A 19173-nucleotide genomic window follows, 5' to 3' on the forward strand; every position below is an offset into this window, starting at 1 on the left:
TGGGCTCAAGTAAGTCTCCTGCCTCAGCCTCCCAAAGTGCTGGGATTACAGGCATGAGCCACTGTGCCCGGCCTGGATCCCTTTTCTTTGCAAGCTAAAGAGGAATGAAATTGCAAATGCTTATAATACAACGGCTTTCTCCGACACATATATAAATATGGAAAATTTGCTAGCATAGAGATTCTGAAACCTTCCTTTCTAGATAAAGAAGAAAGCAGAGTGTTCACATAAAGCATACCCTGCCCTAGAACAGCATGCACATTCTGGCCTAACAGACCTGGGAGTCAGATTTCATTACAGAAGATGTGTCAGCTAGATGATGCCTCACATGTCTTCATCCTGACATTCTGCATCCTTCTCGTTCTTCAATTTTAATTACCATAATGACAATTACAAAGTGTGTCCTGGCTGGGAGTGAGGGTGTTTCCACTTGGTTGGGTTCCCTTCCCCAGTCCCCGACCATGTCACTGGATTACACTCTGAGGCAAAGAGAGATCAGTTTTGGCCAAGGAGGAATCTGGCCTTTGGCCAGGCCCTGAACTGTCTCCCTCTGGTATATCTTGATGTCAGTTTGTCTAATTTTACCAATAAGCCTCTGGGCCCAGAAGAAATCAAGGCAAGGACAGGAGATCAAGATAAACATCACAAATGGCCTAATCACCTAACTGACAACTTTTGCTGTTTGGGAAAATCTTGTGAGCTAGCTAAGAACTTGAGGGCTGAACCTGAAGTCAACATTGCATTGAATTCTGAAACCCACTTGGTTGCAATTAGCCAGGGGCAGGGTTGGTGTTTTTTGTTTGTTTGTTTGTTTGTTTTCCTGCAGTGAATTATTACTTTTATTTTATTTTATTTATTTATTGAGACAGAGTCTTGCTGTGTTGCTCAGATTAGACTCAGACTCCTGGGCTCAAGCAATCCTCCTGCCTAATCTTCCTGAGTCCCTAAGATTACAGGTGTGTGCCACAGTGCCCAGCAAATTAATGTGACTGTTTTGTTAGAGAGATTTGGCAAGGATGGGGCAAAGAGAGGGTCACTTAAACCAAGTATGTATCTAACAGGTTCCTTTGAGTAACAAGTTCTATAAACCAGAGTTGTGCTAAAAAATTCACAGAACATTTTTCAAGGGAAAACAGTTGAAGAGGTCTCGTGGCCATAGGTGGGATAATCAATTGTCCCAGTTAGCCTGGTTCCAGGGAATTTCATGATGTGCAGGACTTTCAGTGCTCAACCCAGGACAGTCCCCGGGCAAACCTGGATGGTTGGTCACTCCACGTGTACCCACAAGCCTTGGCTAATGACCACTGTTGGAGCAGAAGGGGAGCAATTCTGAAGGGAGGATGGATAGGGCAAGCACTGAAAACAAAGGCCTTCAAAAAGGCTAACTTGCTCACAAGAGATCTAATTTCTCTATAGTTCAAAATTGACTGTTAATGTCAGCTATTCCAAAGTGCATACAATCTACTTGGTCAACAAGGGATTTCATGATCAATGACTTCGGGAAATGCTATAAACTCCACCAATTCTCCTTATGGAGTCTCCACGTACATCAACACATCAAAGGCTCTGAGAAGCCCTGCAGTAGCGAGCATATTTAGTTTAATACACTCAGTATGTCCCAAATAGATCTGACCACACCAGCCTTTTGTACTTAATGGTTATGATCACACAACTGGATACACTTTGAGAAATGGAGATCCTACCCACAAAACCATAAATGACTTAGGAAGTGCATGACTTGCATTCAGTAAGACATGCACATCTATTTCAGAAGTCAACACATTTCTCTTTGTACTCAATAAAAAGCATATTGTAACCTGAGCTAAAATAGTTCCATGATCTATATTTATTTTTAATAAGACACTTGGAGAAAATGACTGAGATCTATACAAGATTTTAAAGTGTGAATAGAACCAGTCAGAACAGTATTAAAAAGACTAAAGGCCTGAACTTGAAACGCAATCTAAAGGTAACATGTGGATGGATGCAAGAAAAGTATTTGGTATCAGATGGATGTGAGAAAAGTATTCATTCATTCCATTCATTCATCTGACAAATTAATTAAGCATACATGTGCTAGGTACTGTACTAGGCCCAGAGATACAGTAGTGAACAAGAGAGAAAGACAAGGTTGCTACACTCTTCATGCCTGAGTCTTCCAATCTTAAATTTCAGTAAGGACTAAGCACAATAGTAAGAAACTGCAGGGGTACATAGGGGATTCAGGAACTCAGATTCAGGGGGTGGTCATGAGGGCTTCTTCCAAGAGGAGGTGATGTCAAGGCTGAGACCCAGTGGGTGAAGTGGGTAGGCCAGGAGCAGTGTGTGTAGGAGTGTGGTGCTGGGCAAAGAGAGTGCTCTAGGCAGAAGGAACATGTGCAAAGGCCTGGAAGTGAAAAAGAGCTCAGAGCATTCTCTACAGATGCAAGTTTTGCTCCTGAGGTTAGCGCTAGAATTCACTTTAGCACACAGCAGGACCTCCATACACTGTGGCTATTATTATTATTATTATTATCATCACTATTATGCTGAGGAAGACAACCTTGCATCAAGAAGTTCAATCTGACCCTTCCTATACCTCTATATCTCCCAAGCAAGGTTGATTGCTTTGTGCTTGGTCAAATTTTATGATTCCTAAAATCTGTTTAAAGCTTACAGACTTCTCCTTCTGGAAAACAAAGCTCCCTGTGAAGGCATAAATCTACAGATAAATAAACTCTACATTTCTGATTTCTTTTTTCCTTCATTGTACACTGGTTCCCTCCAGGTTCCAAAGAAAACAGCCCCAATGCCTGCCTCAGCAACCCTGACACTTCTTAGCTTCTTCACAAAATGCTTCCTGCAGCCCAAGACCCTCAGGGCAGGTGAATGTCAGCAGAAGCTTACTGGGCCCTTGAATTTTTTTTTTTTTTTTTTAATTTTAGACAGAGTCTCGCTCTGTTGCACAGGCTGGAGTGCAGTGGCATGATCTCAGCTCACCACAACCTCCATCTCCTGGGCTCAAGTGATCCTCCCACCTCAGCCTCCTGAGCAGCTAGAACTACAGGCACATGCCACCGTGCCCAGCTAATTTTCATATTTTTTTTTTGTAGAGTAGCGGCTTCGCCATGTTGCCTAGGCTGGTCTCAAACTCCTAGGCTCAAGCGATCCTCCCACATTGGCCTCCCAAAGTGCTGGGATTACAGACATGAGCCACCACGCCTGGCCACCACTTGGAGTTTTTACTTAACCCACAACCACTGATTCAAGTGTGACTTCCCCAAGTGGTAAAGCACAGATGCGCTCTTGATGGAGACTTTGATTAGTAAAACCAACCCTGACAGTGTCCGTTCTGGAGGCCAAGCATGTATTCATAATAGGACATTTAACAGCCGGGGCTACCCAGGGCAACACTTACCCCTCTGAAATTCCAGGCTTTAGGAGAGGGAAACATGGGAAAGTTGTTTTGCCGCTGCCGTTTAGGCCTAGAAGAGAAAAGACAATGTATTCATTATTCAGTGGTTGGATATTCAGAGGAAGTCACTGCTTTCAAATGCAGGTTTATCAAAAAGAGAGATGCCTCAAGAAATGGCCCAAACAAGGTGGATGGAGTTTTCAACAGCTCTGCAATCTTCAGCAGCCAAATTCACCCCAAACTCCTTCTCAGTTCCCCAGCAGGAAAGTCCCAGAGTCCCTTAAAATAGCCCTTCATCTGTACAAAGTAAAATAAAATCTAACACGCAACCTGGATGCAATAAAAAAGTCAGACCAGACTCACAATCTTTGTCTTGAATTTTCACATGGACGCAATTCCCACATGGACACTATCAGGAGATGTATAGCTTCAGCTCAGCCTGGAGCTCTCCCTTGTCACACAGACATGTTGGGGAGTTCCAGCAAGGGGTACATTTGAGCTCCAGGTTTTTAAAGCAACCATCAACGGGACATTTAGCCCCCGCCTAACAAGCTGAAACTGGTTTCCTCACCTGTTAACCTCTCAACATGAATCAATTTCCTTAGAGGCAGTGGAGGGAGCTTCAAGACAGACCAGCACAAAGAGACTCCAGGCACACCAGAAGCACCTTATTTCTGTCTCCTAATCAAATTTTGTAGCTGCCAATATAACTACAGGAATACCTTTTTCAATATTTTTATGGATAAATTACTCCTCTAAAACATGTGATGTCTGTCAATATGGATATTCAGATTTCATGTTTGCTGAAAAGCATCTCTGAAAAGCATCCACCTTGGACTTTTCCTGGGGCTTTAGTCACTGATGTACCAAAAGGCTGGCCAGGCGCAGTGGCTCACGTCTGTAAACCCAGCACTTTGGGAGGCCGAAAAAGGCAGATCACTTGAGGTCAGGAGTTCAAGACCAGCTTGGCAAACGTGGTGAAACCCCATCTCGACTAAAAATACAGAAATTAGCCAGGCATGCTGGCGGGCACCTGTAATCACAGCTACTCGGGAGGCTGAGGCAGGAGAATCGCTTGAACCCGGGAGGCAGAGGTTGCAGTGAGCCGAGATTGCACCACTGCACTCAGCCTGGGTGACAGAGCGAGACTCCATCTCAGAAACAAACAAACAAACCCCAAAAGGATGGTTACACAATAGTCACTTTTACCTTGACCTCTCTGCTGTAATCAGCAATAATGCAAGGCAGAAAGCATGTAGTGACCAGTGTACAGGCTTTGTGGTATGTTAGAGCTGAGTAAAAATCTTGATTGGCTCTACCATACAAAAGAGATAAAATACAAGGTAATTACAATAATAGCAGCAACTAACCAATAGAGCACTTTAAAAAGCATATGCTAATATTTTACATAGTTAATCCCATGACTCTCACCCTGTGAGTTAGGATGCATTATTGTACCCATTTTATAGATAAGAGCACTGACGCCTAGGGATATTAAGTGCTTTGATTCTGATCACACAGATGAAATCAGGATTCTTTTCTTAGTTGTCTGACCTCAAATACCATGGTGTTTATTAGCGCTGTGACTCTGAACACAAGGCTTAATTTCTTGAGCTTTGGTTTTCTTACATGCAAAACAGGGGAAATAATACCCTCTGTGTTGAGTCAAGATGAGATGAGGACTCTAACTCTGGTTCTGTCATTGCTAAGTTTTTACCAGCTGTCAGTGTGGTGCCCCTGTCCCCCTTTCTCTCTCAACACCTAGCTCCAAGAACAGCATTCAACCCAGGATGCAGGGCTGACACAGAAGAGCCAGGTCAACTCACCAAAACTATGGGAACTCCCACCTGATGTGCCTTTAAACCAGGCCCCCTCCTGCCTCAACCTCCTCTTCACCCACACCTAAGCAATAAAAACCCAGGCTAATAAGATTGCAAGACAGAGAACATGTGGGTGGTTATTTATGTTTCATACCCTTCTCCATTAAGTTACATGTTGGCCTAAGTCCTTCTGAAAATAAATGTCTGTTTTAAAACAAAATTTTTGGATTTCAACAATACTTCTCCCTGGATACCACTCCCTTCCCTCTCAGTCATAACTGGGCTTTGCTTTCCTAACTATTTGATGGAATTCATTGCTTCTAAAGTAACAATATATACCAGAACATTCTGAGTAAATGTGTCTTTGTCTTATATGTTGCAATCCACAGAAGATCACACATAATGTTAATTATCACAATAATTAACACAGATTCAATTACAGATGTGCCCAGGACTAAGCACTTTAGGTACTCTTAAGTCTCACAATAATCTTATAAGGTAGCTTATTATGTTATAATGTAAATACATGACATACAGACAGCATTATAATGGTGTTATATAACATTTTATACACAATATATTATAATGGCATTACATACATTTAAATAAATAATCTTACATCATAATTTTATATAACATTATGTAATATGATATAATGGGAACATTGTCACTACTGCATTTTATAGATGAGATAAACTGAGGCTCAGAGAGGTTAAACCACATGCCAGAAGTCACACAGCTATTTGGTGGCCAATTTGGGATTCAAACCCAGATGTGTCTGACTCCAGATCCAGAGGATGCAGTCCCTCTCACATGAAGAGAAGCCCCCCCAAACAGGGCAAAGCATACCCCTGAAAGAAAGCTGCCTGGGGGTTCCTTGTGGGAGGGCAGCAACTTAGCAGGGCTTCCCACCATCAGGCCTCATAGCCAAAGAAAAAGCATCAGAGCATATCTGTCCATTCGGGACACTGTTGGGCAACTTAAGTGTCCCTGTGTCAGCTGGAGAAGCTGCCAGGAGACCTTCCGAGAGAAGGGCTGTCCCTAATTGTTAGCTCCCACCTTCCTCTCATCCCACCACCATTCAGGCTTCCGGTCATTCACATTAGCTACAGTCTCTCTTAACAATTCTAGGCCAGGCACAAGACTCATGCCTGTAATCCCAGCATTTTGGGAGGCCAAGGTGGGAGGATTGCTTGAAGGCAAGAGTTCAAGACCAGCCTGGGCAACATAGGGAAACACCATCTCTACTAAAAATAAAAAAAAATTAGCTAGACATTGTGGTGCCTGCCTGTAGTCCCAACCACTTGGGAGGCTGAGGTAGGAAGATTGCTTAAGCCCAGAAGTTTGAGGTTGCAATAAGCTATGATCATATTACTGCCCTCCAGCCTGGGTGACAGAGTGAGACCCTGTCTCTAAAAATAATAATAAATGTTTGAAAATTATATCCTGATACCATAATAGCCTCCTGATAGTTTCCTCCTTCTCCCCAGCCAAACACTACCACCCAGGTGGCTTTAATGCACAGATTCAGGGAAGGAGAACCATACTGATGAGAAGGCTTCTTGATGAAGCTGGTGAAGGATCCTAGCAGCATAAAGTGCACCATCACGGAAGCACCAACACCAGGTCCTCACCAAAGGAGGGGCCTCTCAGTCCTGGGTATATTTCTTCTATTGTAGAAGCAGTATTTTGCACAATCAGCAAAAGTCCAAGTGAGAAAATAGCACTTGATGCTGCAGGTTTCCCAGACACAAAGACACTCAGCTGAGCTTCTGAACAAGGCTTGGAGGGCTTGTCTATCGTCTGTGTCCAGCCCTCAGGCTCCTCATGTGAGCAGGCTGTGCATGGTGTACACACATGGTTACAAAGCACAGCCTTCTGTCTAGGCAGCATTTCCCAGTGTCTCACAGATGTCACAAGGATAAGTATGACCACTTCCATAGAGGGATTCACAGGAAAGCCAGGGATGGGTGAGCAGCAAGAGAGAAACTTCCAAGATTGTTGGAGGGGTTGGAGTTGGGGGGCTGCTATCGTGGAGGGAGGTTACAACCCTACAAAAGGTGGGAAAGAAAAGCCACAAGCTCCCCACCCTTGGGAAAGCTCATAATAGAAATTGAGAAATGCCCACAGTAGCAGAGAAAAATCAGCATTCAAGGTTCAGTTAGGGAATGATCTCAAATTCAAGTGTATGTGTCTGGAATCAAACAGAATAAGGTCAGCAGCAATAGGCCTTAGGGTTAGTGCAGAATTTATTTTCCCACCATGTGAAAACAAATGTGACTGTTTCTCGTCACCTTGAGAAGAGGTTTAGCGACCACTTATACAACAGCTTCTTAGTATGGGTTCAGAATTGAACATGTATTTAGACTGCTCCTGCTGTCTGCACACTGTGTGGGGCTCAGAACATGGTGTTTAGGGAAGAGCCAGCTTGGGTTTCTAATAGTGGCTCCCTCCCTTTCTTGGTGGGGGACTTCAAGCAAGTTCCCTACTCTCTACTCCCTCTGAGCCTCCATTTTCTCATCTGTAAAGTGGGGCTAATAATCCCTTTTCACAAAATTGAAGGAATAAATTCATGTACTAAAAAAAATGGCTAGCAGGGAGTCTGGCACTTAGTAGGTACTCAAATTAGCTATTATCATTATGAGAAGACTCCTTCTTTAACCCAGTAAGGGTAAATGTTAGTTACCATTATCATTGGTGAGGCTCATATTGGAGGGCCAATGAAATTTACATCTCACTCTTAAGGACTGGGTAAAATATACACAAAAGAAAACAAAGGCTTCAATGTGTTATGAATATTTGTTTTAGATAACAACATGGCCACAAATCTGGACCTGAGGTAACCATGAAAAGAGACTTCTCTTTAATTTCCTAACTCCACTTTCCCTTCTCAAAGACTACCACCTTTGTCAGCAAGTTGTATATGTTTTAAATATTTTACTGTCTGAATTCTTAATCCAGAACATCTTGCTAACAAAACTTTTTCGTCTTTTCTCATTTTACCTCTCTTTATCCATCAGAACAATTGTAGCATTACTAGAAAAATCAAACAGCTATACTTTTTAAGAGAAATCTGTGCTGAATGTGGTACCACCTGTGCCAGGTATTTTTATTCTGATTGAACCACTTAAGAAGATAATGGCTTCTTTCACTTAAATATCTTTTTAGTTTCTGTTTTTAGGACATAGTTGATGAAAGAATGGCAGGTGTTTAGCCAGGTGAAGACCCAATTCTTTGTGGAGAAGCTCACTGTGAAGAGGTAGTTTGCAGAACAGAAAGCTCATCACTTTGGCCTGTCTCTCTCTTGAACAAAGGGACATCCCAATAACGTTTCTATGGCTCAATGAGTCACACTCAGCTTCATTCTACTCATGCCATGGCTGCAACTCCAACTCTTTATTTCCTCATAAATTACGGGAAAAAAGAATCACAGAGGCTGCATGCGGTGGCTCATGCCTGTAATCCCAGCACTTTGGGAGGCCGAGGCAGGCAGATCACCTGAGGTCAGGAGTTTGAGACCAGTCTGGAAAATATGGTGAAACCCCGTCTCTACTAAAAAAATGCAGAAATTACTGTACATGGTGGTGCATGCCTGTAGTCCCAGCTACTCGGGAGGCTGAGGCATGAGAATCACTTGAACCCGGGAGGCAGAGGTTGCAAGGAGCCGAGATCGTGCCACTGCACTCCAGCCTGGGTGAAAGAGCAAGACTGTCTCAAAAAAAAAAAAAAAAAAAAAAATCACAGAACCTCAGAAATGGTCAGCTGGTACAATTTCTCAGTCACTAGCTGAATCCTCTTTGCAGCAGTCCAGCTGAGAATGGCCCCTTAAAGACAGCCCTCACCTTTGGAGAATGGGTCTGTACTCTACTCGTGGGAGCTCACCCACTAATTTATTCACCAATATTATTGAGCAGCTACTACATGTCAGGCATGGTGCCAGACATTAGAGATCAGCAGTGGACAAGAAATTCAGTTCCTGCTTTCATGTCCTCACAGGGCATTCAGATCCACCCTCTTCCCCTCCAAAAAATTACAACATGGCAAATTGCTTTTTTTTAAGTGGTAGTGAGGAGTGCCGCAGGGTCTTGACCAAAGTTTGAGGAGCCAGAAAGACCTCCCAGAGAAAATGAGGCCTCTCTGAGACCTAACAGAGAAGAAGGACTCAACAGGTGATGAGAAAAGGGAAAAGTAGGCCAAGCCAAAGGAAAACCATGCTAAAAAGGCAGAAGGGAAAAGACAAACAAAATAGACATTAAATAGATAAAACTGGCCAAATTCAAAAAGAGGTGGAAAGGACACTAATAAATACTGTTATGAATAGGGTCACATAACTACAGATTAAATAGCAATTAAAATTTAAAGCTTCTCAGTGCTTTGGGTGGCCAAGGAAGGAAGATCTCTTGAGGCCAGGAGTTCCAGACCAGCTTGGGCAACATAGCAAAACCAACTCTACAAAAAAAAATTTTTTAATTAACCAGGCATGGTAGCATGAGCCTATAATCCCAGCTACTCAGCAGGCTGAGGTGGGAGGACTGCTTGAGCCTAGGAGTTCAAGGCTGCAGTCAGGGATGATAATGTCACTGCACTCTAGTCTGGGCAACCATAAGAAGGCCCCATTTTAACAAATAAATAACGACTACAATAAGAATGTTATCAATAGTTTTATGGCATTAAATTTGAAAACTTAAAGAAAATGCAGAAATCCCTAGGAAAATATAACTTATTAAAACTGTCCCAAGAAGAAATAGAAAGCCTGAATAGCCTTATAATTAATAAAGAAATGAGAGAAAATGTCAGGCCCAGACAGTTTAACTAATGGATTCTATCGAACTTTCCAAAGAAAAAACAAAAACCAGATCATTTCAATCTTATACAAACTTCTATAGAAGATAAAAAGCATCAAGAGTTAAGAGGTAAATAAAGGAGAATATAGCACATGTGAAGAACTGGAAGAAGTATGACAACTTTAATGTTTATTGATAAGGAAGTAGATTAAATGAAACTACAATCTTTTTTTTTTTTTTTTTTGAAACGGAGTCTCGCTCTGTCGCCCAGGCTGGAGTTCAGTGGCACAATCTCGGCTCACTGCAACCTCTGCCTACCGGGTTCACACCATTCTCTTGCCTCAGCCTCCTGAGTAGCTGGGACTATAGGCACCCGCCACCACGCCCAGCTAATTTTTTGTATTTTTATTAGAGATGGGGTTTCACCATGTTAGCCAGGATGGTCTCAATCTCCTGACCTCATGATCCACCTGGCTCGGCCTCCCAAAGTGCTGGGATTACAGGTGCGAGCCACTGTGCCTGGCCACTACATTCATTTTTATAGTGGAAGATCATATAGAACTATATGGTAATAAAAAAGCTCAAAAAAAGAAAAAAATGAAAATCCAAGTTATAGGAGATATACATGATATGATATGATATGATATTATTTAGAAACACACAAAATACTACTCTATTATTTATAGTCATATATATGTAATAAAAATGTAAAAACTCCAGATGTTAAGACTATTTCAACCAGAGAGGAGTGATTACCTCCAGGGAGAGAGGGAAGGTATAGGGCCTGGGATGGAGCACACAAAATTTGAAGCAAATATGGCTAAATGTTGGATGTATAGTGGGTACAGAGATGAATGCTATACAAAGATACAGAATTAGGTCCGCATATGTAGGATGAGGGCCCTGGAAGGGCACAGCCCAACTGTTGACAGTGATTGATTACATAGCTGGGGTGGTATATAGACAGCATAAATGTGGACATTATCCTTTATATTATGTATTTCTTAGTCTTTTACTATGAAAATATATTGTGGATTTATTGCATATAATGAACATAATGCAGATTATAATAACATACATTAGCTGGTGGGGAAGGAGGCAGAAAGGCATGAGATGAGGCTGGACAGGTGGGCAAGCCTGGACAGGGAAGCAGAGTCAGGGATTTGGCCATAGGGTGATGGGGCTCCACTGAAGCATGGAGTGACATGATGAGATTTGCCTTTTAGAAAGATCTCTCTGGCAAGGGAGGGGAAAAGAGAGTCAGGGGTCCAGAGTGAAAGCAGAGATAAGCTGGAGGCTACTGCAGACAATATATATATAAACATTATATTATATATAATATATATACTGGTACTATAATTATATATTATATATACAATTATATATAATATATAATATATTATATTATATATAATATATATTATATATTATATAATATATAATATATTATATATAATATAATATATAATATATTATATATAATATAATATATAATATATTATATAATATACGTTATATATAATATAATATATATTATATTATATTATATTATATATATTATATATAATATATATTATATATTATATAATATATATTATATTATATAATATATAATATATATTATATATAATATATATTATATATAATATAATATATTATATATTATATATTATATATAATATATTATATAATATATAATATATTATATATTATATAATATATTATATATAATATATAATATATTATATATAATATATAATATATTATATATAATATATAATATATTATATATAATATATAATATATTATTTATTATATTATATATAAAATATATTATTTATTATATTATATATAAAATATATTATATATTATATTATATTTATTATTTATTATTATTAATAATATTTATTATATATAAAATATATATTATATATTATATATAAAAATATATATTTTATATATATATATATTTTTTTTGAGACATGGTCTTACTCCATTGCCCAGGCTGGAAATGTAGTGGCGTGATGATGGCTCACTGCAGCCTTGAACTCCCCAGCTCAAGTGATACTCCTGCCTCAGCCTCCTAAGACTACAGGCACACACCAGCACAACTAGCTTTTTTTTTTTTCTGTAGAGATGGGGTCTCCCTATGTTGCCCAGGATGGTCTTGAACTCTTGGTCTCAAGCAATCCTCCTGCCTCAGCCTCCCAAAGTGCTAAGATTACAGGTGTGAGCCACCATACCCAGCCTATTAGTCACATTTTAAAAGTAAAAAGGAATAGATAAGTTTAGTTTTAATAGTATAGTTTATTTAACCCAGTATATCCAGATATTATTGAACACATAATCAATAGGAAAAAAATTGTTAGAGATACTTTATTTTTTTTCACACCAAGCCTTCAAAATCCAATGTGTATTTTACACTTATGACACATCTTCATTGGCACCAGCCATGTTTTAAGTGCTCAGTTGTCACATGTGGCATGTGGCCATCATATTGAACAGCACAGTTATAGAAAAATAAGGCATTCCGTTTCCAATAACCTCTGACTGTGAAAATCCACTGCTCCATGTCTTAGCAGTTGGTGACAACCAAAATACATAAATTGAGAACCCCTGCTAAAAACGATGCATTCTCCAAAAGGATCTTAGTGTCCATCTGAATTCAGAAACGTTAAAAGGACAAAATATTTTACAAAGGCTTTAGAAAGGTAGTACTATATCTGTAAATACCAAATCATCTTTAGGTCACAAATGTATAAAGATCTACTTGAACAAAGCAACAAATGAAATTCTTCCCCTAAATAGGTAATATCCCAAACACATACATGTGCATAGTTTGCAAATAATATAGGACTACCCTATTCAAAACAATTCCAGAATTAACTAGAGATGAGATCGAAATGATTTTTTAAATCCATGAAATTATATTTGTAGTTCCTCTTCTGTAAAACGCTTGTTCAGTTCATTTGCTCATTTATATAAAGAAGTGTTCTTTTTTTCTTATTGATTGATCAATAAGAATTTTTCATATATTCAGGACATAGCATGTAGCAATGTGTCTGGCACATGGCTGGTATTCTAATAACCCTATTGAAAAGGTACATATAAGGGCCGGGCGCGGTGGCTCACGCCTGTAATCCCAGCACCTTGGGAGGTCGAAGTGGGCAGATCACAAGGTCAGAAGATCAAGACCATCCTGGCCAACATGGTGAAATCCCATATCTACTAAAAATACAAAAATTAGCTGAGCATGGTGGCTCATGCCTGTAATTCCAGCTACTTGGGAGGCTGAGGCAGGAGAATTGCTTGAACCAGGGACCGAGATCGCACCACTGCACTCCAGCCTGGGTGACAGAGTGGGACTCCGTATCAAAAAAAAAAGAAAGAAAAAGAAAAGGTACATATGAAACGTTCATCAACTAATGGATAAACAAAATGTGATATATCCATACAACAGAATATTATTCAACCATTAAAAAAAGAATGAAGTACTGATACATGCCATACCATGGAAGAATCTTGAAAACATGCAAAGTGAAAGAAGCCAGACACAAGGGGTACATATTATATGATTCCATTTATGTGAAATGTCCAGAATAGACAAATCCATAGAGTCAGAAAGTAGATTAGCTCCAGAAGCTGGGGGAAGAGGAGGAATGAGGAGTGACTGCTTAATGAGTACACAGATTCCTTTTGGGGTGATGAAAAGGTTCTGGAATTCGATAGTGGTGATGGGTGCACAACCTTGTGAATGTACTTAATGCCATTGAATTATTATACATTTTTAAATAGTTGAAATGGTAAATATGGTAATGGTTTAAATGGTTACAATGGTAATATTTTATGTGTATTCTACTACAATTTTTGAAAAGTGAGGGTGAAATAAAAATATTTTCGGGCAAAATAAAAGAAACATATTTAATGGAAAAAATCCACATGGAATAATGATGTGAAATAAAATCCTATTAACTACTCCAGAAGAGAAAATTCGGTAAATAAGCTGAGAAAGCAAGCATTTTAATGTGGCCTGGGATTTGATGGAAGCGGCTTAGTGGTGGAGTTTTATCAGTACTTGTGAGAAATCAGTCCTACAAGTCCATTTCTGAGACATATATTTACTTGAGTCACTCAACGATGATAAGAACTCCCACACCTTCTGGCTTTCTGCATGTCCTCCCACTCCCACTTCCCCCTCCCACCCCTGCACTGTCTCTGTGCTCAGAGATTCAGCAGCAACAGCTGGTCTGTCTTCTGCTCCCACTTAAGAGCCATTTTGCTGTGTTCCCCTTCTGTATTTTAGCTTCCTGCGAAGCTTGTATCTTTAGAACAACTTTTCATGCGTGCAATCTCCCAGAAGGAGAACTGCAATAGTCACTGTCAGTGCTTCCTGAGTGCTGCCATACAGGGGCGGCTTCGCCCAGTAGTTAAAAGCACAGAAGCTGGAGCCGGCTCTGCAACTCACCACCTGTGTAGCGCTGGACAAGTGACTTAATATCTCTGATCCCTAGTTCCTCCATCTGTAAAATGAAGGTACTAACAAGACCCCCCTCTCACAGGGCTGTTGTGAGGAGCAGAGGAGTTAATATACGTAAAGCTCTTAGTGACTGGAGCACAGAAGGGACCCTGTAAGAGAGCCCTCTTCCAGGGAACCAGCTCTGGAAAGCCAGGGACTATCTGGTTTAGACTCGCTGCTGTCACTGCACTCCTTGCAGCTAATAGGAGCTTAATAAATAATGAGAATGAATTCATGGTGCGGCCCTCAGTAAGTCTGTGGTCACCAATACACAGGGTAGGCTTCCATACACGATGAAAGAACATGAATACAACATACGCACTTCAGAGAGAAACAGAGAAGAACATCCATAGTGGAAGCCATCTCATGGGGTCTTCTAAGCACCCGGCAGGGACCCCGAAGCAAGCCTGACATGGGGCTGTGGATCTGTATTCACCCCAGTCATCTCCTTTTCCCCAGGCCTCTCTCAGGCCGTGCTGGATCCTTTATAAATAAGCACTTTTGGAACAAAAAGGCCCTCAAATGCCAACCAACTTCTCAGTCTGGTCTGGAGCTGTCCAAATGAACAGCATTGAAGAGGATACCGGCCATGAGGGATTTAATGAGAGATGGACAGTCAGGCCCCAACATGACCCTTTCCCAGGGCTTTTAAGAGCACTTTGGGTTAAGGCCGGGCGCGGTGGCTCACGCCTGAAATTCCAGCACTTTGGGAGGCCGAGGTGGGTGGATCATGAGGTCAGGAGATCGAGACCATCCTGACTAACACAGTAAAACCTCATCTCTACTAAAAATACAAAAAAAAAAAATTAGTGGGCATGGTGGCGGGCAACTGTAGTCCCAGCTACTCGGGAGGCTGAGGCAGGAGAATGGCGTGAACCCAGGAGGTGGAGCTTGCAGTGAGCTGAGATCGTGCCACTGAACTCCAGCCTGGGCGACAGAGCGAGACTCCATCTCAAAAAATAAAAAAAAATTTTAAAAAGCACTTTGGGTTATACATGATTTTCATCTTAATAACCCCCCCTGGTGTGGTTCCCTTGTCTCCTCATCCAGGAGAGAGTATCTGCCCCACAGCACATTCATATCCCAGACACTCCTGAGAGACCTTATCTCATCGTAACAAACGCACCAGGACTCCTATCTATTTCCTTATTTCAAGTCCATGGATGGGCCTTGGGTTGCTCATTCACATTTCTGTGTGTTGGTCAGCTATGATAAACACTTCTAGAACCAATTCAGGCCACCACAGGGAGAGAACGGTAACCCAAGGTGGTCAGAAGCATGGGCTCTGCAGTCTCCAAGACCTGGGTTCAAGCCCAAGTCCATCAAATTACTTTGGACAACTTATACAACTTTCCCAGTCTTCAGCTTCCAATTTGAAAATGGATATGATAAGACTTAGACCTCCTAGGGTTGCTTTGAGAAGTAAATAAATAATTCCTATAAAGCACTGCGCCAACTACCTGGTTCACACCAAGTACATAATAAATGTTGGCTTTAAACATTTGCTGAGTGTCTACCATGTGCTAGGCATTATTTTAGGCATAGGGATACAGCAGAGGAAAAAATATAGTTCCTCTTCTCTCAGAGCTTACATTAGAAGGTGATAAATTCTATGGAGAAGGACAAAGCAGGGTAGGGGATCAGGGGTGGTGGGAGTAGCTGATATTTAGTATGGAGTGCCCAGGGCAGGCTTCTCCCTGCAAGAGCTGGAAGCCTGTCTTAGGTGGACAGGATAGCTCATGCAAAGTTCCTGGGGCATGGCTGAGGGGCAGCAAGACCAATATGGCTGGAGTGGGGTAAGCAGTGAGCAAGAGCGGAGAGTCACAGAAGGAGCTGAAACCAGATGGCAAGGGTCTCACAGATTACTGCAAGGTCTCTGGATTTTAGTCCAGGGGAGAGGGGAGGCCACTGGAGGATTCCGAGCAGAAAACAAACCTGACCTAAGTTTTAAAAGGATTGCTGTCAATGTTGTATGGAGACAGAAGCTCCAGGTGGCGAGATGGGGGCAGGGAGGAGGTGAGGAAGTTCCTACAGCAGCCCAGATGAGGGATGGCAGGGACTTGGAACAAGATGGTGGCAGTGGGGGTGGTGAGGAGTAGTGGAATGGTGAACAGTTTTTTTTTTTTTTTTTTTTGAGATGGAGTCTCGCTCTGTCGCCCAGGCTGGAGTGCAGTGGTGCGATTTTGGCTCACTATAAGCTCCACCTCCTGGGTTCACACCATTCTCCTGCCTCAGCCTCCCGAGTAGCTGGGACTACAGGCGCCCGCCACCACGCCTGGCTAATTTTTTTGTATTTTTAGTAGAGATGGGGTTTCACCGTGTTAGCCAGGCTGGTCTCGATCTCCTGACCTCGTGATCCGCGCGCCTCGGCCTCCCAAAGTGCTGGGATTACAGGCGTGAGCCACCGCGCCTGGCATGATGAACATATTTGAAGGCAGGAATAACACTATCTACTGTGGATTAAGTACAGAAGGTGAAATAAGAGCAGTAAAGGATGCTGCTCTAAAGAAGTTTAACCTGAACAATGGGAAGATAGCAAAGGGCTATGGGAAGAGCAGATTTGGGGACAAAAATCAAGAGCAGACATGTAACATTGAAATAGTATGGACCTCCAAATAGAGATGTGGAATTAGCTGCTAAATATAAGGAGACTATTTTCAGAAATCATCAGCTTGCAGACATGAGAAGAGCCCCATGAGGGTAGGAGGAAAACCAAGAGAGGGACAACGCGGAGGCCAAGTGAAGACAGTGCTTCAAAGAGGGAGACTCTACTATTTCACCAAGCAGGAGGATGGAGAGGTGCCCACCAAATTTGGCAAAGCAGAGATCCCTGGTGACTTAACAAGAAAACATTAGTGAAATGGAGAAAGAGAGCTTAGAGATACTTGTCCAAAGATACCTAAGAAGCATTATTCGTATAAAATATAAATTGACAGAGAGCTTAGGTATTGGTCAGTCCACCGAAGTCATTAAAATATGAGCTCCAACCAGACTAGGCAAGATAGCGAAAGCCTGTCTCTACAAAAAATAAAAAAATTAGACAGTTGTGGTGGTGCATACCTGTAGTTCCAGCTACTTGGGAGGCTGAGGTGGGAGAATTGCTTGTGCCCAGGAGGTGGAGGTTGCAGTGAGCTATGATCGCACCACTACACTCCAGCCTGGGCGACAGAGCGAGACTCTGTCTCCAATATATGTATATATTGAGCTCCCTGAGAACAGCCACTTCATTATCTTTTTAACATTTTATCCCCACCCTCTAGACATATGGTAGATGCTCAATAACTATTTGTAAGACTTTTTTGAACTTTCTTGACATTTGCAGCCAAATGGTACAGGCCAATGGGAAATTTCCATCCCTAACAGTATGGTGTGGAAGACAATGAGGAATATAATATACTAGTTATATAAATATCGAATTTTTCATGCTCTTCCCTTAACTAAAGAAACTAAAATTAACACTACTTGGTATTTCTTCAGCATACACACACAAAAAAAGTGTTTCCCAGTGACTACCTCATTTGGCATTCTGATCTGCATCATCAGCGGATAGATGGCAGCACCAAACTTCAAACATCTAAGCTCACTGTCAGCTGGTCTAATTAGCAAAAATTACAGAACATTTTTGAAGGGATGTTTTGTAAGAGGTCTTCTGGAAATCTAATTTAAGAAAATCAGTTTTCCATATTCAAAGTGCTGACCCGCAAATGTTTCTGAAGTGTCCAGAAGTTGCTTTTAAAAGCAAAGGGATCATTCTCCCTCTCCCCTCCCCCTGCCCCCCACATCCATCTGAATCATCGCACGTTTTCAATGGCAAAGGCTTCATTACATCCTAAGGAAATCCACATCCTGCACCTCCAGGTCACAGCCTGGCAGAGAGCAGCCTCACGTCCCTCCGGAAAGGATAATTAGTTTTCTACCCTTTAATCAAGGAGCAGCAGATTGTTATTTTTCTAAAGTTTTGCCTGGGGAGAGCCTGTTCTTTCCCGAGAGTGTATTTTTCTAACCAGGACTCCTTGTTTGTGCTCTGCCTTCCCACGCACCGACACTGAGGGCCCCTCCTCCTTGTTTGAAATAAGACCAAAGCTCTCCACTGATGAGACGGATGTGGGATCAGGTCATGGGCTCCCTAACTCATCAGCACCACTGCCCATTATCATATGGACGGGGGGTACCATCAATCTCTCTGTCATAGAGAATGTTGTCAAGGGTTCACTGTTTAAAAAGAACCAGTTCTGGCCGAGTGCAGTGGCTCACACCTGTAATCCCATCACTCTGGGAGGCCGAGGCAGGCGGATCATTTGAGGTCAGGAGTATGAGATCAGCTTGGCCAACATGGTGAAATTCCGTCTGTACTAAAAATTCAAAAATTAGCCGAGTGTGGTGGTGCTCACCTGTAGTCCCAGCTACTCGGGAGGCTGAGGCAGGGGAATCGCTTGAACCCGGGAGGTTGAGGTTGCAGTGAGCCAAGATTGCACCACAGCACTCCAGCCTGGGCAACAGAGCAAGACTCTGTCTCAAAAAATAATAATAATAATAAATAAAAAATAAAGAACCAGTGCTTACAGAAGGCTCACTGTGTCATAGCCAGACACTGTTCTGAATGCTAAATAAATACTAACTCATTTTGTCCTCAAAAAACTTTTATGAGTAGATATATTT

General features: G+C 41.6%; 1 protein-coding gene across 7 annotated transcripts in view; it reads right to left on the minus strand.

Annotated features, from left to right (window-relative positions):
* Nucleotides 1–19173, minus strand: part of ARHGEF3 (Rho guanine nucleotide exchange factor 3) — a 353349-nt gene that overhangs the window by 228124 nt on the left and 106052 nt on the right. For all 7 annotated transcript variants that reach the window (XM_063805891.1, XM_009445681.5, XM_009445683.5 and 4 more), the window contains one exon: nt 3398–3464. In XM_063805891.1, the coding sequence (XP_063661961.1) occupies nt 3398–3464 (67 nt within the window). The remainder of the gene's footprint in view (nt 1–3397; nt 3465–19173) is intronic.

Source organism: Pan troglodytes, chromosome 2, assembly GCF_028858775.2.
Source record: "Pan troglodytes isolate AG18354 chromosome 2, NHGRI_mPanTro3-v2.0_pri, whole genome shotgun sequence".
Lineage (NCBI taxonomy): Eukaryota > Metazoa > Chordata > Mammalia > Primates > Hominidae > Pan > Pan troglodytes.